The sequence below is a fragment of the Halyomorpha halys genome, unplaced genomic scaffold (genome assembly GCF_000696795.3).
Source record: "Halyomorpha halys isolate HHAL.00 unplaced genomic scaffold, Hhal_1.1 Scaffold466.1, whole genome shotgun sequence".
NCBI classification, from domain to species: domain Eukaryota; kingdom Metazoa; phylum Arthropoda; class Insecta; order Hemiptera; family Pentatomidae; genus Halyomorpha; species Halyomorpha halys.
This window is the reverse complement of record NW_027112770.1, coordinates 618028-643153: the sequence shown is the minus strand read 5'-3', so window position 1 is coordinate 643153 and position 25126 is coordinate 618028. Positions and strand designations below refer to the sequence as shown.

The following is a 25126-nucleotide window of genomic DNA, read 5'->3' as shown; positions in this document are numbered from 1 at the left end:
ATTACAAAAGTTTACACTATGAATAAACATATAATTCAGCAAGCAGCATAATTAAAAAACAAAACTGATCTATAATATCATTAAAACATAACATTAGGAATTAGTTCATGTTCAAACCATTTATTAATAGGTGAATAACTCTGTACTGTTTATTTACTATTTACATGTATTTTCAAAAGTTTGAAAATGCTATACATATATACATATCTTTTGCTTCTTATTTTAATTGTAATTAAAAAAATATATAATAAAACTGCTAAATCAAATTTCAAAATTATGAATGTACTGTAATTTATAGCAGACTAAAATCATACTACATACTTTGTTATCTTTTAAGATTTTTTTTTTTTTATTAATTTTTTATAAAAACCCATAAAATACTAACCTGAGTCAAATTGTTGGCAGATTCTGAAGCTGATGATGGTGTCAATGGCCTTCTTTGCTGTGTTGTTGCACCTTGCTGAATGATGTTTGCAGGATAAACACCCCAAGGCACACCATAATATTGAGGAACTACGGTAGGACCTGTTCAACAGAACACATGTAATTAACATCAACCATTGTTACAAATGATTATTACAATACCTATATATTAATGAAAGGAGTTCTAAAATAGGAAAAAACTAAACAATATAAATATGAAGAGAAAATGGAAGAATGTACTATATAAATAAGGTCCAAGCTAGCCTGTATCTTCATATCCTCTCACATATGTACACCAACATGAAAGGTTCAAGGGCAGGCTTTGGCTCAGAAGTTCCTAACCGGGGTTCCACCAAAAGAATGAAGAATGGGTCATTCTACATCAACTTAACACAATTTTGAACCTCATCATCTCAATTTTTTTTGAAATTTTGCTTAATTTTTGGGTGGGTATCCTAGCTTTTCTTAACTTTTGCTGAAAGGATGGATCACTTTATTTTTTATCAAATGATAATGTCAAGGTTCTGAAAGGTTGGGAACCACTGCCTTATCTTAAACCTTAGCGATTTCAAAATTTTGATAAAACATATAGTAAAGTGTTAGTTGGTAAAGGTTATTTTATACTGCTCCACAGATTATTCTCTTGAAAAGTGTTGCTAACTGGAAAGCTGGAATTTTGGAATCTAACAGGAGAGCTGGAAATTAAGATGTAAGCAAAAGTGGGTATACCTCCAGCTATGGGTGAACCATTGTGGATGGAGAGTATGGACTCAGAAGGTGTAAATAGTGACAATGTTGGTACCTGGGGAACAAGTTAATGACCATAAAAGATCATGGCCAACGGAACAAGAACTAAAAGCCAGAAACGACAGCCAGGTATAAAAACATTTAACGTTTTCAATGTTCTGAACAAAATTACAGATAATAATGAACAAACAACCAGGTCAGTTCAAAATTCCACTTTCTATTAAAAGTGTAAAGAATTATTCCGCTCTGATTTCATTTTTAGAAGGAAAATCCAGACCGAAAAAAATTCATGATCAAATCAACATTGAAAGGTGTTAACGTATACCCAGACACACCTGAAACATACAGAAAATTAAATGTTAGCCTAAGAAGTGTGAAAGATGCTAACTTTCACATATATTAAATTCCTGAGGACAGAAGCCAAAGGATTGTGATTAAATGTCACAAGCATAATTAAAGATGAATTGAAGAACAAGCGATACAAACCCTCATACATAAACAATATACAACAACTCACCCATCCTGCAAACAAACAATGCGATACCTTAGACAAACATTTGATAGAATGACATGAGGACCACATATTAAGAAAAATGTCAGTCACTAAACCTATTATGCTCACTACTCCAAATTCAAAACAAGACCAAAATCAAGCATATACACATAATTACTAAAACCTGTTTGGACATATGCACTACAAATTTAAGGAATAACTAAACAGACTCACATCAAATGACTACAATCTTTCCAATCTAACGCACGAGGACTTGTCACAAAATTTAAAAATTTACTAAAATCTTCAAGATTGAAGCCTGTTGAATATATTTATAAGACAGTGTTTTAAATAAAAAACAAAACACTAATTTCAATAAATAAGAAACATTTTTGACTATCCCTTACTCATTACTTTTTAGTTTGAAATAGCTAACCTGCAATGATGTAGGGTTCCTGAGGATTGACTATATAGGGTGGTGCGTGTGGTGGGAAAGTCGCAGCGGCTGGAGCGGCAGCTAATCCTGCTGCTAATTGTTGTTGTTGTGTTGCGGCAAGATATTGCTGCTGTTGAACTAATTGCAGCTGTTGCTGGGCTGCAGCTGCTGCAGCGCCCGCCACAGTAGATTGCTGCTGGCCTCGGAATAGTTGCTGAAACAGATATTAGTCTCACGTTAGAAAAATTATAAAACATTGTATATAACAGCGAGGATAAAAACAAAATTCTTAACATTAATAGGGATCACTTAATTATTTAATTTTATCTATACTTCAACAGTGTATTCGTAGACATATAAAGAAGATTTACTAGTGATAATTGAGGAATAAGCAGTATAAAAATTAAATAACATTAATAAATGAATATTTACATAAACGTATTGTAGCAATAAGCGGTGGATAGTGTATTCTGAACTTAAAAGTTCTAAATTATTTAAACAAATAAGTTTTCCTTCCAGATTTCATTTAAAATAGGTAATTTAATTTATCTTTCTTATTCACACAAATTTATTTTTGATTCAGAAAGATATAAAATATAAGATGTTAAGATTTTTCAAAAAAATTTTTTTTTTTAATAATCAAACTATAATCTATACAACAACTTTGTAGAAAAGTAATAAGTAAAAAAATCACAATTAATTTAAAGGGAATAAAAACTGAAGAATGATATTTCTTTTCTCAAGTAGAAAATTAGGTTCTCTACAAAATCTAGAAACATAGATATGAATTGAGAGTGAACGACTGGCTTTTCTGAAAAATAATGTAAAATACATTTATTTATGTATTAATTTTTACTGAACATCAAATATCACTCTTACTCTTTACTAGGTTCGATTATCATAATATTTCTCAGAGGCTAGTAAAATACCATTATAATATAAGCTAAAGAAGATAATTCAGAAAATAGACAATAGTAGAAAGGAATCCAGGCTATGGAATGCCAGCTTTCTAATTGTCCCCCATTTTCTGTCACTATATGGATGGACTTCAAGCTATTTCAAAACAACTGCTTAATCCTTTATTTTTTAAAGTTCATTTTTTTTCTTACTAAGAGACATGATTGGCAGTATGCTGATGAATTGAAAGACTGGATGACTACATATTAAAAAATATAAAATTAATTCCATATTTAGAATAAATCTTAAAATATAAAATTATTTTTTTGTTATTAGCTTATTCCTTAAAGAAGTTCAAAGTTTTAAACATTTCGTATAATTAATTTTTATATAAGATTTATTAATTAAATGTAATTATTTACTATAAATCAATTTGTTTAAACTAGTTCTATATTTCCACTAAAATTAGCTCAAAATAAAAATAGCTTATTAGAATACCTAAATAAAAATTGAGAAATGAAGGTAACGTACCTCGCGTGACCTAAAATCGTGAATAAAATTGTCTTAAAGATTTGTTTATTGAATAGAAATAAGAAGCACACAATTAACTTACTTTGCCAAGTTATGTAGAGAAAGCATAGGTGATGAAAATTTGTTGTAGAAACACGATTACTCGATGTTGTTCATTGTATTACTTTCAGTACCGGTAAAAGTAAATATCAAAAATTATTTTACTCAACGGTGGTCCACAGCAACTAACTGCTACTGACTACTAATGACGCAAAGTAACACTAGAAATTGAAGAAAAACGAATTTGAACATGCACAACTCGCCTGGCATTAAACAAAAGGGGTTTTCATGTCCAGAAAATCTAAAACTTATGCTAGTTCCTACTAGAATATTTCGTTGTTTTTTTTCCTCATCGGATTTTGAATGATTTGGGAATGACCCAGTTAAGACAACAGGGAACACGTCACATGAATTTGAAGAGGCCATCATATTGGTAACAATATTGGATGGTCATAGACCCCTCACACTATTTGCACATTTCAGTCGATGAAAGTTTTCGCGATGAAAAGACGGCGCCTGACGTTGTACTCAGCCATTACGTCGCTTTACACAGGGCTTACCCGGAGGTTACAAGTATCGTTGTCGCATTGTGCCCGCGTAAATGGATACTTTTTTTAAAAATTTATTTATTGATAATTACAACTGTACATAAAATACATCAAGTAAATTTGAGGAAATCACGATGGTATGGTAGAAGCATGTAGAGAAACTACCCATTAGTAGCACTCTAAAAATGGATACTTTAAATAATTATCGTAAGAAAAGAATGTGTCTGGGTCAGGAATTGGTTGAACAATCGACCGACCCATGGTCATCGTAACCTTCTTCGTGAACTGAGTCTGGAATCTACACTTCATAAAAAATTGCTCAGGGTAAATGAAGAGGTGTTTAAGAAACTATTGAATATGATTCGACCACTGATTGAAAAACACAATATAGGATGAGGGCAGCTATATCGCCCACTGAAACACTGAGTATTCCTAGCATCTGGAAACAGCTTTGAGGAATTGAAATTTTCATCCAGTGAAATAGTTAAGGAGACTTGTGACGTGTTATGAAACCATTGTAGTACAAGTTGTAGACAGTGTGAAGAATTTTGGTCGACTCCCTCTTCAACAAAATTTTAAATACCTTTTTTTTTTTTTTTTTTTGCTCAATATTTCTCCTCACACTGGCCAAAATTTTGAAGATATTACTTTTGTCACTTAACAAAACATCAAGGAAATTATCCAATTTATAAAATGTATTAGTGGTAATTCAGTTTTGACTTTGTACGACTGATGGAAGCCATCCATTTTACACCTGTTCCTGTTCTGTACAGGAAGCAAGGGGCATCTTTTAGCCAATCATTCTTAAATGAGGATGGCCTGATCGGAAACATATGATTTCGATAATAATAAAGACATTATTTAAAGGTTCTACAATATTTTTTTACAGTACTGGGTTTCGTTAGTGTAGAAAATGGTCCAAGTACTTATTTGGCAGTAGTTGCCATCGATACCATGATCATTACTCTTGAGTTCCGGATGAACAGTCCTATATAATAGAGTACAGAAATAAGAAGTGTCCTTGGTGGGTTCCTTGCTTCCCACACCGACGCCTCCGCACCCATCTCCCAAAGCTGTACTTCTCCATCCACTACACTAAGATAAAATCGATATAAACAAGTCTATAATTGATGTACAGCACACTCTATAAACGAAAGGACTAGCTATTAGCTTATCTGGGCCAGGGGTACGAGCGTACAAGAAAGAATTCTATTGTTTAATAATAACTTTCTATTACGCCGAACTACTCAGCGATGGAACCCGTCTTTCAATAGTATCGATAGAACAGAATAGAGGCACTCGGTCGTAAAACATCCTATCTCACAATTATTGTAAATTGAACTTTTTGGCTTTAGAGGATTCTTTAGGGAACATTTCACAGATTGACGAAAATTATTTTAGGAAATGTACATTTTTAAAAGAATAATATTGGTATTACATTTCCGAGACTCCAAATTAAATGTAAAACCTTGTAATAAACATTTTGACGTTCTGAAATTTTTGATTTTTTCAATAACTATGTTTTACGACCAAGTACCAAAAAATAAAAAAATATCTTTATTCATGTTTTTGTCAATAGCACGGAACGCAAACTCACAGAAAAATATGACTAATTTTCTAATAGCGGTACTGTTCTCAACCAGGGTTGAATATAAAATAGATATATCAGTATGATGGAATTTCTGTCCAAATTATAAAACTAATTTTACTGAAAATTACAGAGGTACCATAAACCTTAATGTAACAGTAATACTTAATAGATTATAGGCTAAGTTTTTTTCAACACTGACTATTTTCATATGTTGCCAGGATACTACAGGGGGGCTTATTCGGGCATCCAAAGGCAGCGTAGAGCAAACCGTAATTGCAATTACATTTGATTGTAATTAGTATTTACAATTACTTTTGATCCACTAGTAATTGTAATTTCGGACCATTATATTACAATTTACAGAGGTTCATCAAGTCGTTGAAATTACTAATCAAAATTTTAATTTGTGCTATTACTTTTATTCAAGGATTATTTTTATTGGATTCAATAAACTGAGAAAACTAGAAGAAATTCTAGGCCCCTCTAGAATTTTATGTCCAAATGGAATGCACCTAAACTACCCACACTACGTCCCACTCTAAGTACATCCACGCCGCTGTCATGAGCGAAAACCAACCTCTACGGACGATAACCTAGAGTGTTAGTTTATATTGCCTAATCGAAGAATAAAAAACAAACTTTAAGGTACAGTGATGTCCTTTAAAAGAAGCGAGTGGAGTTGAAATATATTTCTCCTTTTTCTACAGTCATCTCAAGACAAGGATCGATGGGGAGATATATCATTCTAAGCAATAATTTCCATAGTGGCGGGAAAGAGGCTAATCTCATGTCATGACATGTCGGCGCAACAACCCGTGAAGAGAAGAGCGGCTCCCTAAACGATCACATGATGTTCTACCACTCAACTCCCCTCCCTCTCTCCACAGTGTCATGCAAGGAGATCGACAGCTATGACAAGTTGGTAGCGTACCTCAAGTACAATACAATTACAACACAGCCACCTCACGAATCAATACTGAATGAAACAATACTGACTTTAACTAATAAAAATAGAATCTTAGTAACATTTAACCAATTGAATTGACGAACACACTAGCTTCTTACAATCTTTGTTTAAAGAAGATAGGTTATACGTGTTGTTGCTTGAGAGTCGCAGTATTTTGAGGTTATTTTCCACTGGCAAGAGCGGTAGAAGGAGGACGGTCAGTCGGATTGAGAATAAAACCAAAAATAAGTGTTGTGATTGATCGTGTCGGGGTAATTCTGATGGATAACCAAAAAAATTTGTAAATTCGATTGGTCACTGAAGGGAGTACTGAGAAAGGAGAGGGGGGACTGGAAGTACATCGTTTAATTGTGCGTTTCACGAATCCTGACAGACAAATGCCTAATTATGGCCAACAAAACCATTTTATTTATTACGAATCGAGAGAGACATTGCACAAAATTCATCGGAGTCAGTCAGAAAGTACAGGGATCTTCGTAATTACAGTGTAATTTATAAGTACTACGGCGCCTTTTTATTGTCATCACGTCTGATACTGATCTCAGTGAGTTTTAATTTATTGAGAATATGTAAGTTATCCTTACACAAGTAACCGTTTATTAATAATAAGTTAAGTTTTCAACTCATGTTTAAAAACCAACTCTGGTCAGATAATCTTTTTTACATATATTAGTTGTAATGCCTTCTAAACCTCTATACATTTGACCAAATGAAAACGGACTTTTCTCTTTTAGAAACGAAATGTATTAAATAACACAAAAGAAATAATCGATTCACGAAGGAGTTGGATTAATTTTAATATTTTTAGGAACACATAAGGTAGGAAAAGAGGGAGATTTGAAGCTACCTACCTACATATCCCACCTACGTCCCTCATGGAAGGCACTCACAATTAATAGCTACTATTAGCACACAAGGAAAAGTTTGGGAGCGGCAACTGGCTAAATATTAATACTGAGCCTGGATGGGATATGAACAAACGCGAAATCAACGAGACTGTCAACCGAAGTCTTTTCAGGTTGTTTAATATTCCACGAGGCTGATGGAAGCCCAGGATCAAAATTTAATTATATCCGGAGATGCTGGGTCCTCCTGTCCGGTAGGCCATCACTTATTCACCAGGCTCCTACTATCGCTGGCCATTTCATTGGGCCACAATGCTAGTGTAACAACGCTATTCCAATGTCACTGGGCGAGGAAGTGCACGTCTGAGCCAAATGCTTCAGAAGGTTAAAGCTAAATCATTACAGGCTATAAAAAAACGTAATTTCAAATTCATTCTTGAACATGGATTTTAACAATAATAATAAATTAGAGATTGAGAAAATTAAAATAAGGAGTGAAGTTGAAAAAAAAAAAGAAGTAGAAACCACGAAATAAAGCAGCTGGACATTTTTAGCACCATGTCACAACCGATGAGCTTATTGTTAACGAATGTATTTCTTTTAGTGGAGTAATTAATCAATAAGTCTTGAACTTGAGTGAAAAGAAATATATATATATTCTTCTTGTTATTTCAGAGTACATTTTTAGTATTTTTCTTTTGTAAAAAGGCTTAACAGATTTTTTTTTTTTCTGATGCTAGTACGTTTTAAAGTACTTTTCTTAAATCAATAATTAAATTCATAATATTTTTGTCTTGATTCTGAAATTCAAAGCTAAAGTTAAAGTTATCTCGTCACGACCACAAATTTAATATATTGGTAGGTTAAGTTTATTTTTTGCACTGTTTTTTATTTCATATAAATTATCGTATTATGTTTAAGTGTATGAATTAGATGAAAATTGTTATTATGAGATTGATTATTAATTGGCAAAAATGCAATTAAAGTAAGAAATGCTCCTTTCATTGGGACGAACTGTGAAACAAAAGATAAAGAATTAACCTTTCATGAGTGAATAGTGAGTAAGGTTGTGGAACAACAGTTGGCAACGCAATCATTTTTTAGAACTGCCTTATTTCATGTTAACTACGCCTGCTTTTTGCTGAATTGAAGTTTGGAACTTACCGTTTAATTTACAATAATCCAGCAAATGAAATGGATGTTAGAACGTTGCGGGAGGTATAAAGTTGTTATACGGGACAATGAACTGATTCCGAAGCTAATCAAAGGTGAAACATTTATTACTACTTTGATCTCGATAGGGTCCATTGATGCGAAGAATTCTAGTATATACTACGAGGGAATTAGATCACGGAAAGGGTTATGAAAGAAAAAAAAAACCATTCTACATCGAGAACCATTAAATTAACATTATAACCAATAAGACATTTAAAATGGATTAATTGGAAGCAGATATTTTTCAAAGATAATTATTATTATATAGTTTAGATGGAATTTAATTGGATTATTCTCAGTTCGATTAAAATATTTAACGACCATAATGAAGTTACCAAGAGATGGTTCCAATTTAAAATTCTATTTGTGAAATCTAATCACTAAGATGAATAAATTCTTATTAGAAATTGATGAAAACCAGAAGCCCACAACGCTGTTTAACCAGCCGTATACACAGAATGGATAATAACAAAGGGGAATAACTGGAAGTCGAGAACCCACATCACATCGATAAAGAAGTTCCGAAAGAGCAACGGCAATAAGCCGGCATGCATCCAACAATCCGATTGTTCTAATTGACTTGCTTCAAATGAAACAATTGATCAATAAAGTCTTTCGTCATCCAAGATTCCACCCTTCAAAGTAATAGCTGTAAATCATTTATAAAACCACTTAGCTTTATAGGCTCTAACAGCATCCTGCCAATCCAATTACCACACTTCGCTTCGGCAAGCTTTACCAATAATTTCAGCTACGTTCATACCGGCCCTTTCCACAAATTTAAAAATGACAAAACCTTTTAAAATCTAGGAAACTATCGAGGATACGACATATATGCTTATCCTACAACGGCAAATCCTCGAGGCCACAATGGGGCCTAATGATGCATGATGATCTTGTTAAGCTCTTGAAAAGGAAGCTAACTCAAGTTCTAAGTTGAGCATTTATCAATATAGCAGGCTACCAAAAACGTCATGAGGTTTATTCTTGGAAAATAACATATTGCTAATTATAAAACACTTTCATATCTCCAATTCAAATGCTAACTTTGTTTTAGACCAATTTGCTTCGAAGAGTACTTGAAGAACTTTGAGGTAAATATAATATAACTAAATGATTTGAGTTATGAAATAGCAACGGATAGAGATCTTAGTCACATCATACCCCAACAGTTGGAGACCAGTGTTCAATTAAGAAGAAAACAACAATATCACAAAAGACCGTAGATAGAACTAAATTACATTACACGATAAATTATTTCTTGACAAGAAGATGCTAGGATAAATACTCCACTGTTCATCATCCAAGGAGGTAGAGGAATTATAGTCGACGGGATGGGAGGACAAAGGGGGAAGAATTAATCGCTCCCCATTGAGTCTCTTTTATCTACTTAGGATCACTAGGGACCAACTTTTAAGTTTAGTTAAATCTCGACAAAGGATGAGCCGAAATATTTTAAGCCGGAAAAACTTACAAGAGACCCGTGGCAGAGGAGCTAAGTCTTTGTACAAACGAAACATAAAAGCTCGGCCATCTCCTTAATTCCTTAATGCCAAGGATCTATTCAGGCTGAGGGATTGCAGTGGCTCGGAGGGATTAAAGAACAAACGGGTATCGCATCCACTCTGCTCAATGGCTTGGGGAAAGAACCTCGATCCAGCAAACACTAACCATGTTAAGTAACCACTAACTAAATAACTCACCCCAAATCAAATATATATTAAAATAAATCATGAAATAACTTAAAAACAAACTTTAACATTGTTAGTTTTGTTTTTTCCAAGAAATGGAGAAGAGAACTTAAAGAACATTAACAATGATAATATTTCACTAAATATACTAGAAAAATACGAAAGTGTGAACTGTTCAGCTTGAGAAAATGTAGTCCTTGACTCTGAGAATCATCCACAGCCATCAAATGCCAACAGCTGAAGATTATTAAGCTTTACATTTATCACTTCTGTTTTAATTTATTTACTTCCTAGGAAATGTTTGTAGTGTTTTAAATAATAATAAAATATTACTGATGTGTGAATCTAAATTGGATTTTTATGTATATCATGACTATATTTAAAATTTTAACAATTTATTTTGTAGATAAATTTATATTTAAAAAAAAAAAACGTATTGGATCAAGAAAGAGCAAATATAAAAGAGGAAAAATAATCATAAATTTGGTAATTTCACCGTGGTCGGTGAATTATATATTAATTTAAATTGTACTATAACAAGTGTTAAAAAATAATTGTTTGGCTAGCTATAGAATTCTGTATATATAGCAGCAACCTAATGCAGTTGGAATACAACGCAAAAATAAATAACATGGAAATAATGAACATGAGCCCAAAGTAGCCTTTTATAGCAAGTCAACAAAATAAATTCAATACAAAGCTAGATGAGATCTCATTTAGATGCAGCCCATGTTCTAGCATCAGTCTCAGTTCATGGTGGAGGGTTTTGTAGTTCTGTCACAAGCAAGTTCGCTGCCCTACACTAAAACAAACTTGTAACTTTCTCCCCCTCCAGGTCCAGTCACAATCAGTTTTATTAGAGGAATGTTGTCATTGAATTCCAGAACATCAATATACAGTTGCTATCTTTGTTGGTAGGAATGAACAGCAATATTTACATTATGTCATGTTATGACGGTGGTGGATGGAGTATTCAATACATCAAAAATTCGATAGCACAAAATAAAACAGATTTTCCTTCAATTCGATCGTTTGAGTTTTAACTGAAAATCAAATTAAGAATTTAAAATTGTATATCAATTAAAATTGACTTCATATTAACATTTATACACCCTTTAGCCAGATGTAATTCGTTCTTTAACATGAATTTTAACCATTTGAACATTCATATATTTCTTTCCTCCTCCTTAAAAATAAAAACAAAAAAGTGACATCCACATATGAGCTTAATTGACAGTACATAGAAATAGGAGTTGCGTTAGAACGGAGTAGGCGGGAGGTTCGCCAGCTCAGAACTGTTAACTTCAACTTACAATAAAACCTCTTCGATGTTGAGGAAGACTGAAAACATCTAATTTGACGTGAAAAGCAAAACAGTTTTATATAAGTTATGGAATATATTACAACTCAAATATTGTCTAGAACACACAGTATATATAGCACGATGAACCGTAATAAAATTTATATAAAAGAGTCTTCCGTTAAGTTTATTTATTTAAAACAGTGTTTTTACTAGATGAATCATACATATACCATTTTATTAATAAATTCAAATTAATAATTTTTTTTTTAAATAAAAAAGGAAACCCTCATCACAAAAATGACATATTATCGATAAATCAAAAGACAAGTTGATATTGACAGGAGTTTGGTATTGACGTGGCCCATATTACCCCCCGGACAAGACACATCCGATGAAACAATCTGCCCTAAGATAATGCCAACACGTGCTTCGCTATAGACATTCATGGCGGCAAGCAACTATACATACCCATAACATAATACTCAACCATGATTGATAACGTACTTGAGAACTGACCCGTAGAACACATAGAAGCATAACTTACTATTATTTTTAGCCATACATCTAGGTAAAACATGATTTATCAGCTTTACTAAACCGATTCATACGACTAATATTTATATATTTTTTCTACGTTTAAATGTATTTAAAATCTGAAAAAAAAGGAAACGACTTGTCAAGAAATAATCTGACTTCATAGAAAAAACTACTATAATGTACATTTTTAAAATTGAATAAAATTCTTAAGTCTTAATGCTAGGCAACAGTCCAGTGTACAAGGATATACAAAGCCAGGATGTAAGTTTAAAACGAAGGGCGATAATCCTCAACTATTAAACGAATATTACATATATAATTACACTATAAAATTTGGAAAAACAATAAAAGTCTGAATGCAATAATTGAAGGACAATGAATTCCACCACTCCTCATCAACAATTCAGCGCAATTAGAGCTAGCGAAATAGAAGCAGAGAGAGAAGCCTGCTGATAACAATCTCGATTCGGAGGAGTAAGGAACGCTAAGCGATCTTTAGACCAGATATCGTAATCTAAAAATTAATTACACGAAGGAGGGAGTGGATATCTGCAATTCATAATTAATTAACCTATCGCAACCGGTACTATCATATCTTCAGGGGAAATAAGGAATCATCAGAGGTTAAATAAATAGATGCATAATTGGTAGAAATGTGATTTGATAACAAAATCGAATTTTTATTATAAAAAAAATTATATCATTTTTATAAATACCATGAGTGAAAGTTTCTATTCCAAAATATTTAGAGCTTAAATATAAAATAAAATGTTTACAAATTAAACAATAATTCGCCTTCAAACAATTAAAAAACTAATCTACTTAACGAAAATATAAAAAAACCAAGCTCATGAGTGCCGGATGTTTTTTTAAATTCAATTTTTCAAACAAAAAATCTACTAAAGTAGCAAATAATGTAACTAATATAAGCAAATAATAAAAATTTCATTAATTCAGGCACATTTAATCTACGATGAGTATCTTCAGTTCATTGTTAAATAAATGATAAAAAAAATTAATCTCACAATTAGAACGTTTAAAATAATTCTATCCTGACTGTGTTCATCTTACGCAACTGGTTTGTTTATAAACTAAAATTGAAATATAATCATAATAAATACTGTAAATAATTATTAATTGATTACTTTTTTACTTTACCAAGGGTATAAAAGAATATTTCTTAGAAATAAATTAAATAAAATTATAGTCAATACAGTTGAATTATTTTTAATATATATATTTTAAGCGGGAATAATTGAGATCACTGTTGAAATTCGTAGTAAGGACCACAAAAAACATAAATGAGCCATTTTCAAGACTTCTCTAAATGTTTCTACCGATTCTTCTTTTTAATCCACGATAAACCGAACTACATCTAGTAATTTTAACTCCTCCCAATTTAAAATAAAAATATCATTAGGATCGAAATTGTAGTTAATTTACTATTCATCAATGTATTGTAAAATTAATATAATACAAATAATTCGAATATATTTTTCAAGTTATAAACAAAAAAGGGATGAAAATATAAATCTACAAAAACATGGTAGGATACACGAGGCAAATGAGAGAGGAATTAAAGAGACATAAAATTTCAGATACCTGTCTAGATAGAGATACGTATTGGAAAACATTGAAAAATCTCACCAATATTGGAAGAGGAAAAAAAAGGGGTACGAAGTGGTCCGAAGAAAGAAAAGAAAGGCAGTCGAGGATCATGAAACTGCGATAGGAAGAAAGAAAATCAAGACTCCCGAAGAAGCCTAACCATTGATATTGGCGTGGTCCTTAGTGGCCGATACGTGATAAAAAATAAATAAAATAAATATATATATATATATATATATTATTCTACAAATTATAAAACTTTACACCGAGATCCCTTTCAGGTAACTAGTTGGCAAATTTAGAACTAAATTTTTAGATAACTTTTGCTTTTTAGATTAACTTTACCATTAACTTTATACATTATGGGTATTATTTAAGAAAACAATTAAGGTCACTTTGGCGCACTTTTTCTAATATTAACATAAAAATTAGTAAATAATAATATTAAACATTACATATAAAAGTCAAATAGTTTCAAGTTGGTTAAAATTCAGAACGCTTATAACAATGACGATAGTAAAACCATGGCCTAACGTCAGGCAGCATCAGCATTAAGTCATTAATTAAATGATCAACCTTGACAATACAGAGAATGCTATATATAAGATGGACATATAGTAAATATCTGTCTCCTATAATATAGTGAAGAGGTGTAGTAGAGACCATCAGTCTTCGCTTTCAAGATGCTCATATCATTCAAAGACCTTCCAAGACCAACCATCCGTATATCTATTTCCTTTCATCCCGCCTTTAATACACTAGGTGTCCACAGGGTCTGAACATAGCAGCGTACAAACGACATTCACGGAGTGAGTTGTTTGCAAGGGTTATATGAGGTAGGGGTTATAGTAGTATAGTGTGTAAATTAAATATTTTGAAAACGAAATAAAAAATTAAAGGATTTGAGGAATTAATATGTAAAATCATTTCAAAATCTAAGCTTTTTAAACTAATTGAAATTCTACATCTAAAACTTATTAAGTTTACTTCAAAATTTTAATTTTCCCTGGTCAAATAGATATTGCGAAACAACATTTTCTAAGAACATGTAACTTATCTACATGAAATACTACTATAAAAATTTTTAAATAATAAAATTACAAACGTAGATACATTGACTTTGATGGAAAGATCTTTATGCTACTGTAAGTCATATTTTAATCAAGTAGTAGGGACTTAAAATATGAAAAATAAGAGCTGAGAACAAGAGAAGAATTTAAATTGGTTGTCATTTTAAAGATTCACTTAAGCCGAGTTCTTTTGAGAAAGATCTTAGCAATCAAGGCGGTCTTTGTTTGGTTTTATTGGCCATTAAAGGAAAATTCTCCATCGGGACGTAATATTTAAATTAATGATATATGAGGTAAACAACTACTCTTTTGCCTGAAGAAGATTCAATGTCTAACTTTTTATGCCAAAAACTGTTGCGAAAACAAATATAATTGTTTATTTTTAATCAAATTAAAATAAATTAGCTTCGAGAGATGTTTATCAACACAAAACAACTATTGAAAAGAGTGTATGATTAAAATAATACCTCAATTCTGGAAGATTTTTGTTGAAGACACATATACCCGATAATTACGGAAGAATAAATCTTTCCATTAATGCATTAGTTAAAATTTACGGATGCCATAACTAAAAAGGTATATGATGAAAAATTTCAAGATCTAAGAAATTTTAATACAATTAATTTTGAGACAATTTGTTTTAAATAAATCGATTCAAAATTATATAATTACAACAGCTATAAAAAAATCCTCCAATTACAATATATGGTCAGACGCAATTATTTCAGAAAATATAAATAAATCTTATCTAAAAATACTGGTCTATTTTAGTAGCGTTGGAATCCAAACAAAAAAGAGAATTGAATTGGATGTGTCGCAGAAGGAGACATCAAATTTCAAGGTCTTGAGATTAGAATCTAAGCATCTTTTTAAAACAAATTCTATTTATTTAACAGTTTAAAACATTATAATTTCATTTTAATTTATAGTAATAATACTCGCCATGTCTTGATTTTCAGCCTCTTTGATCGCCCAATTTTTAATTTTCTTTAGGTTTGCCATTTGCCTTTTTGCTATAATAGGTTGAGCCATACTACTAAAATACTAATTGAACATACTACCTTCTATTACACTTGTCAAATTATTATTTCAACACTCACTACTCTGGAATGCTAAAGAGTGGAAACCCCGCCACTCATACATCTCACCCATGACATTTGACAGAGATGGGAAAAACATTTGTATTCTCGTAAAATCCAACAATTCCCTATATTATCTCTCAAAACCCAAAAACCACTAGGTATAGAAATCATATTTTTACCAAATAATAGAATACCTATTGATAATAAATGGCATTAAATACTCAAAGATAAATACAGACAAACAAAACATAAACCTCAAGAAAAAAAAGTTAACATAAAAAATTTGAAACGACATTACAATTCATTATCAAACAATTTATTTAACACCATAAAAAAAAAATTATTTTTCATCTTTACGGCTTGGCTTCAATTAATACAGAATTCATGCATTTTTAGAATCACGCAAAACATTATCATTAAAAAATAAATTATTTTAATTTGAAACATAAAAAAGCCTATATACGTACTCAAAAGTAGCTAGCCTATATATGTACTCAAAAGTAGCTAGCCTATATATGTACTCAAAAGTAGCTAGCCTATATATGTACTCAAAAGTAGCTAGCCTATATATGTACTCAAAAACTATCTCTAGTTCTCAACAACAACACATCGTTTAAAACTACATATCCTTCCTCTTTCTATACTAAATATATAAACGTAAAAACTGTATTTTATTTTTCTTGCAATATAATAACCATAAATTGTATTCTCAAAATCGGTATTTTTTTCTTCATGTATATTATTATTGATTAATATTTTTTTTTTTATTTTATGTTATATAGAATGACTATTTTAGAATTGCTTTTCAGGTATTTTCTAATAGACGTAAAGAAAACATAATAAGATAGGCGTAGTCAATTTTAATATTAATTAATTAGGATTATCCCCTAACCCCCTTTTTACAACATGCAATATTGTATAAGATTTTGATAAGGATAACGTAGATAAAACTCAGTTAATGAAATGACTTCCTCGAAACACTTTCAACTATGCATGTATCAATATGACTACAGTCCCTAGAGGAGGCGATTTCAATGGTTCATCAGCTTCCAGGGGGCCGAGTTTAGTCCTCCTGACCCATCCCCTTCTCCCTTTAGACTGAATTAGATTAACGTTGTATTGTTCAAAGGAGACAGGCTATAGGTTGGTATAAACGGACCATTCAGTTGCAACAATACTCCGACCGACTGGTAGTAGCAGGATTCCATCTATCACAGCGATAACTTTCGGCTCTTTGTTCGCAACAACCGAATTCACTTTCTTAGCTAACAAAAATATTTAATGTACCGATTTCTGGGGACATAAAAATTCTAATGACTTCATTCACATTTTAATCATACATTAGATAACGTTCTGAATCTATACCGTTCACTTAATCTCTAAAATCATACATTAAATACTCTCAACAATCTAAATATATATACACACACATTTATACATTACTTTACTATATTGTGTCTTAGGGAATAAAATAGGTTCATTTAAATTTCCAGAGAAGGTTAAACGGAGATTCACATTTTTGTAGTAAATGAATTTCTCCACTAAACTAACATAAAATTAAACGAATGAAAATAAAATTCACATTTAAAAAAAAAAAATTGATACGTCGTAGAACAGTATAAATAATCTATACTAAAAAATCTACACCTTAAAGGATAATAGAAAGACAAAGAATAATGAAATGAAAAAACAAAAACGAAATGGAAATAACAGGGAAAAAATGGATCGCATTAGTCAAATAATTTTCGATACGGTACTACTTCAGGAAAATCTAGGGGATATTCACCACAATGGCAGAGACCTGATGGAAACTGATGTCTAAAATATAGAGGCTCTGATATCAGTTTACCAGCCTGTCAGCGACACAAAGGATATTAAGGCAACATGATAGACGAAGAATAAATATTGTAAGAAATCGGTGTTGGTAACAACAGATTTCCCCATCCACCCCTTCATAACCAATAATGTTTAAAAGAAACTATTTACCATAGTTCTTGTATATCAAGTGAGATATTATTTTTAATATTTAAAATATTTCTATCTAATATATATCTACTTGTGATACCTGAGGATGTAATATCATAGATATATCATTAGAAATATAGGTTTAAAATAATCATCAGGTGCGGTAAGCGCATGGCATAAGTTTCACTTACTACCTCAGATAAATCCCCAAGTTTTATGTAGATTCGTGGGCTCGTGTTAAAGTTTTTGACATTTTTGTAATTCCAGACACAGACTAGGAAAGGTAACAATTATGTACGAAAAATTTCAATTTTTCTACGTCTCTAAAAAATCGAGTTTTAGGGTTTCTCGAGGTGAGAATAACGAATAAAAAATTGTATTCCTTCCAAGAATACAACAGTTTAATAAAAATTAACCAAGCCGTATGTAATCGGGTAAGATCGGGCGTTATAGATTTTTCCCGTTCGAATCCGATGTCTCTAATCATTTCTTCCTTAGTTATTCATAAAATTGTTTAATATTTTATCAATATTCATATAATATTTTATAAGTCGATTTTATTGAAAAAGTTGTAACATCCCGTCATAAACCTGCCCTAAACATGAAATTTAATTTTGTACGAATTAATTTTTGGACTAGGCTGTTCACATACACACCGAGAGATCATTTTGGGAGACTTGGTTATATGGACTCAGGGGACCACAAAACGTGAATTCGAAATATTTTACGCTGACAATACTTCCCCGTATAATATATTCCTTATACTTAGTATATAGTAAGTGAAAAAATGACGAATCCAACCATTTTCGTAAGAATATATTTTGTTCTTGTTACTGGTGTTTTAATGAAAAATCTACATTGCCTAACTATATGTTTAAAAACCTGGTACATTACTGATGAGTGTTTCATATAGCTAAGTTAATCAGCATCAATTCCATTTAAAAAAATACTCGATAAAAATAAATATAAAAATCTGATACTTTTTATACAACACCGAATATATGTTTGTATAGTGAATTATTTAATATTACTCTCCGTGAATCAATTATTAACGATAAATTAACCGTAGAAGTGTAAGGATTGAAGAGGATAAGAAAGCTCAAGATTGTTATAAATATTTATGCTACAGCCATCAATAGGGTCGAAAAGTTTTTACATCCCAGAGAAATGAAAGACTGTCTTCTCCAGGTTTGGACTTAGGGGCTTTAAATCACAAAAATAGCCCCCATATTTTAAATTATTAGGGGGTGGGGATTGGTGGGAACAATCCCCAAGGGAGCCTGCTAAAAACTACTAAAAGAAAGAAGAGCGAGAAGAAAGGACTTTTCTGATATATCTTTTAAGACTGAGAGTGGGTCCTGTCTTCCGCTCAGGGATGGAATTATCTTCGTCCAACACTCCTTTATAACAGCCAATAGCAATCCTCTGACCTTGCGGTTTCGATTGCTCTAAACATAACGGCCAAATTGTTTAACGTTAATTCCTATCATGTTACGGTTTGACAAGGATAATCAACTAAAATTATTTAAAAAAACTACCAATTTAAAACACTTGAAGTAGTATGTGTGTATATATTTTTTATATTTTCACCCAATAAAAATTTTAATATTTGGCATAATCTTATCCATTACGAAAGTTTTTTTGCAGAAAAATCGCGTTAACATTTCTATTGTTCAACAATATAAAGTTGAAATAATAAGTACTACTATATAAGGGAATATCATGAAAATAAATAAACATATATACAGAAACACAAAAAATTAAAAAAAAAAAAATACCTAAAATTTTATTTTCTTATTGATTATTATTATTTCTGTAAAGTATTGCGGTAATGTGTTGATGAGAACTAATCTCAATTCTCACAAAATTTAGCAGGCTATTATTTAGTATTTTCAAATTTTGTCAGGGGTAAAAGAGGATGTTCTTGTACTATTTATTCTATAAATACTTCTACAAACTAATAATTTAATGATTCATAGGAGGTTAGTACAATAATATAATTAATACCTTTGCAAGGGAGTAAAGATAAGAGTGGGTTTAACGACCGAGGTAGAAAAAGATCTAAACTTTACCGTCTACGTATATGACACCTGAATGAGTAAACTATTTTTCGACCTCAAAAGATTTTTCCTACAAGATATATTGTAAAACTACCCAACCCAAGGAGACCCTTCCCCCCTTCACATTGTTTATACTGTATCAATAGCAGTAAGGTCTTAAATAAGATCATAAATAATACATCAAAACAGTTCAAAATAACACTATACCGAAATGATCACTAAAATCCACTTGGCTAAGTTAAGTCATCCAGTCTACCAAGAGCTGGAGTTGACTGATGCTGAAAAACGAGCTGGAGGGGCACTGGAGGGTGTACAAGATAACAACATATGGTTAATATCGCACTAGAAATTCCAAACCTCCCTCTTTATCGAGTGTATGCTGTATTTTTCTTCAACTATATATCAACAAATGTAGGTTCCTTCACTAAAAATACTAAATATCTGCTATGTCCAACCAGCATTCCTTACAAAAAATAAAAAAAGTAAATTAGTTTCAGGAAAAATAAATTGGAAAATTGTCACTTGAGTTTCTCACCGCATTTGCTTATGTTTAGGACTAAGCAGACATTACAACTGCGTAAAAAATGAGCATCTGAAACATTTCCAGAGATATAGGCTACTATATTTAGTTATATTATCCTTAATGAATTTTGATCTTTTTGCCAAATTTCTAATTTTCATCTCTTTTAAGCCTCAGAACTTGTCAGTACTTAAATCTTAAATATTTAGGTAATAATTACACGAGATAGTGCAATTGATATGTAGGAAACGGGGTGGGTGATACACTTTACACCTAACTAAGAGCGGCGGTATAGTTTTGGAGTCAGTAAACGGGTTTCTATAGGAAAATATTAAAAACTACTATAAAGAAAAAAAAAACAAAAAACATATTTTCTGTTTCAGTTAGGCGCAAATAAATTTACTTTTGAATCATATAATTTTTTTTGTTTGCTCTCAGGGAAATAATTAAATTTATTGTATATAACCGTTTGAAAATGGGTATAGAACATTCCGAAACGTCTCTTTTAAAAAATATGTGAGATTTTTATTTAGTTCAAAATAAGTAATTTTGTTTAAATCGATCGAAATATATATTTTCGAGGTAAATAATTACGATAACTTTTTTTTAATAATTAGTTCTTATTATGTAAGTAAGATTACAAGGTATTTAAGATCATCGGATAGATAGAAAAAAATTATAAATTTTGGTGATTCACGGAAGTTTTTTTTTATTTCACTTATTTTACAATTAGGTTATATTAAAAAAGTAAGTGTTCGAAATAACTAAGGGTTCTTATTTCGATTTTTAAAAACTTGGGACTGGGTGAAGTAGATATAGAGATAAAAGAATTAGCAACATTATTTATTGCTATAAAATTGCCATACTAAGATGCAAGATTATTCTAATCTAACTACTTAGGGCTATAAACTAAACGATAAGGTTCCGAGCCGACGGCGGTAAAAACAAGGTAGAAGGGAGATTAATTACTAGAGGGAAGGTAATGTGATTAGCCAATCCATTTGCAGGACTATCTTTTCTAATCTGGTTATGGCCAACAACCATCAACCATCCATCTGTAGTCTAATTACAGCTGATACCCGCTCAGGCCACCTACTTCGAGGCTATAGTTCTCTCAGCTCTTCGCGATAAGTTGAGTAACGGTAATTTTAATATTTTTTATTATATCATAAATTGTATACTACTAAACATGTGAAATAATAATAAAAATAAATGAAATAAAAATAAAACAAAAAAATAATAATGACGACTTTTATCTTGGCAAAAATAATTAAACTAAATATTGGCTCTCACCAAATTACCCACCCTGATCAATAAATAAGCAGAATTTGGAGAAAAATAAATTATATCGAGTTACGTTTTAATTCGCAAAAACAAGAAATAGAGTCGGACCCGCGACTCTCCTCCCCACCCAATTTATATCATACTTTAAAATATTTACAAATAACGAGTACTTATTGATGTTAAGTTAAAACTTTAAGGAGATAATAACGTCTTAAATAATTAAATCTTTAAGGAGATAATAACGTCTAAAATAATTAATACAAATACGGCTTGTTTCCAGACCCGTTCCTGTATCTCATAAACTTTCTTAGACCTCTCTCTTTAGCGCGCGATAATGTAGCTAATCCATACAAAATTTATCTAAAAAAAAATTCTAGGAATAACATAAAATGTGTATGAAAAAAAATTATGATTGCAACTCTAAAAATCCGTGTCGATAAATTCAAGTTTCAAGGAAAATCAGTTTCGTATTTTAAATTTTAATTATGCTATAAACATAATAATAGAAATTTAGCAAAACCCTACCTGTTTAATAAATACTAGATACGCCACTAAAACGGTTTCACAACTAATAATAATGATTTAGAACGAGCTCAAATCTGAAGTTTATTAGTTTATTTTTTTTTTTAGAAAAGTAGAAATTGGAACTGCTTACTCGTTTAAATTCCTCATCCTAAATATATTCAGGGAAACATAAACCACTGAAATAGAACTAACCTCAACTCTAGGTGCTTACGATTATTGTTTTTGGCTCCGACTCACCTGGAACAGAAAGATCAAAATTAGAATATATTTTCACATGAAATAGTTTTAAAAAACAACTAAAATATACATGACCTAAAATTAGTTAATATTGAAAATTAGTTTTCATTTCTGTAAAACAGCACACGAAATCCTTTTAGGAAGGAATTTAAATTAGAACTAGAGGAGCTGTAAATTATACATATAATCAGAATACCTTGTTAGTACAATACGTCTTTCATTTAAATAAACATAAAATTCAGCAAAATGTTTTATTGTTAAGTTGAATTCATGGCTATGTTTGAATTAGCCGGGCGAGGCTGAGCTTTGTTTACTTAGCAGATTCCCTACCTTCTACTCTATAACAATATTTGTTCCTTACGCTTTTAGGTTTTCATACCACTCTAAGCAAACAGGATTGTATAGCACCAGAAAGGGAAAACGGCAAAAATTGTATAGACTTATTCGAATATATATATAATTTCAAGTGTAAAGTCAAATTGGTTAGGTAACCTAACCATTAAAAAACAAGTCACGTATCTTATGATATTTTACTGTTCTCATATTCATGGGAAAAAAAAATCCTTACATAATTGGAGACATGAATGAATGAAAATGTTACATGACTTTATGGAACACTTTGAATTGGATTTGAATACAAAAACAGTGAAAACACTTTTTAACACTCTTCTCTATGTAACAAATGTCGTAGTTTTTACAATTTGGAAATTAACTTTTCCACTAAAATAAAAAGTAATGATAAATAGTTGAATTTAATTTTTCTAAAATGCATATAACTGCTTTGCTTGAATAGTAAAAACACTTTTGGTTTTATTTTGAAATGGACGTGTTTCGAAAATACCGTAGACAGACGGACTGTACCAAAGCTAGTAGGAACACAGTCCACTTCAGGCATATTTTATATACAAGAATATTGGGATACAAGTTAATATATACTGTAATATCAATATATTTTTAATATGCATGATAAGTGTTTATATGTTTATAAAATTAGCATTTAATAATTATTTAAGGTAAATTTTATATTTAAAAACCTTTATTATTTTCCTTTAGTAGAGAATGAAACTGACAACAATAAAATTTCGAAACGTCCCTAAAAGTTTATCGTTTTGTATAAATGTATTGATATTAACTGAACCTTAAGATTCTCAAGAAAGATATAACATCAATAGTTAAGGAAATTGAGGATCGGTGCATATGAAGTGGATTCTATTAAAAATAAATATATTATCTTTTTTTTTATTTAACAAAAAGTTTAGTTTATTTCAAAATTAAAAATAATCCCATCTAATAAATGTTACAATTCAACAGAATCAATAAAAATTTAATTTTCATTACACATAATAATGTCAAAATAATTTTCTAAGTTATTATATTAGATTTTGATGGAATACTCCTCATTCATCTATACTAACCCGTAAGGTATGTAATAAGTAAATGCACACACATATAAACACAAAAACGTTAAAAAAATCTATCTAAAGCTTTCAAATAAAATAATGGAAACATTTAAAGATATACTTTTAATAAACTTTCATCTTCTAAAAAAGTGTGTACATAATTCGAAAAATAAATTTACTATAAATTATGATATTAAAAAAAACTTAAAATAGCATAGAATGATGTTCATAAAAAATGTACATGAGTAGAATTTTAGCATAACGATAATAATAAAATTCGTTATCACGATATTTGCCATTTTAATAGATTTTATAGATGGCCTCGAGATCTTCTCCTCTATAAATGTTATTGGAGTTCTATCAGTGGGTGGATTCTCCACATATTTTTATCATGTCACTATGTCACCTACAGCAAATTTACTTGTTGTATATATGTGTATACAGTTGTAAATAACAATAAATAAATTATTAAAAAAAAAAAAAAAAAATAGATTTTATAGAAAGCATACCAAATCTCTAGATCTCGAATTCAATAAAAAAGTTTTTTTTAATATTCAATTAAAAAATTTAACTTTAAAAACATTGTTTTATCAATTTCAGATTTTTTGAGTTTACTATAAAATTTGCTGAAAAAGAGAATGTAAATTTTAGTTCTAGACCCATCATTTTTAAAATACTATATTGAAAGGAAAAAAAACTTAAGGGAATGGATTTATATTAACAAATTTATAGACTCGATGTCACATATCCCCTTTTATCGATTTAACACAACAAAAAATAAAGTAACAATATAGGCAACAAAGGACCGTGGGGTGGTTTAATTAAAGCGAACGAGGTGACTAGAATGGTGGAGGTATGCAAACCCGCAAGGCCACTCTGTGATGTCGGCTTATATAGCAGGCGCAGCCTTCCTCCGATATTTACTAACTTGTCATCGAGTCCTAAAATATATTAAAATTCATTCAGTTTAAAAACATATCAAAAGTACAAAGTATATTTCAATTACATACGTATTTCCTATAATTTTGAAATGTAGGTAAGTCAAGAAAAATTTACACACCGTAACGAAAGAATAGGCAAACACTGATCAGTGGTTATTACGGTTACCAATA

The 25126-nt window shown here is 30.8% G+C and overlaps 1 protein-coding gene across 1 annotated transcript in view; it reads right to left on the bottom strand.

The window, feature by feature from the left end:
• pum (pumilio) overlaps positions 1–25126 on the bottom strand; it is a gene marked incomplete in the record, with an annotated part of 221757 nt that overhangs the window by 16765 nt on the left and 179866 nt on the right. The window contains 2 exon segments of the mRNA XM_014424361.3: positions 386–525; positions 2100–2313. Of these exon segments, the coding sequence (XP_014279847.3) occupies positions 386–525; positions 2100–2313 (354 nt within the window).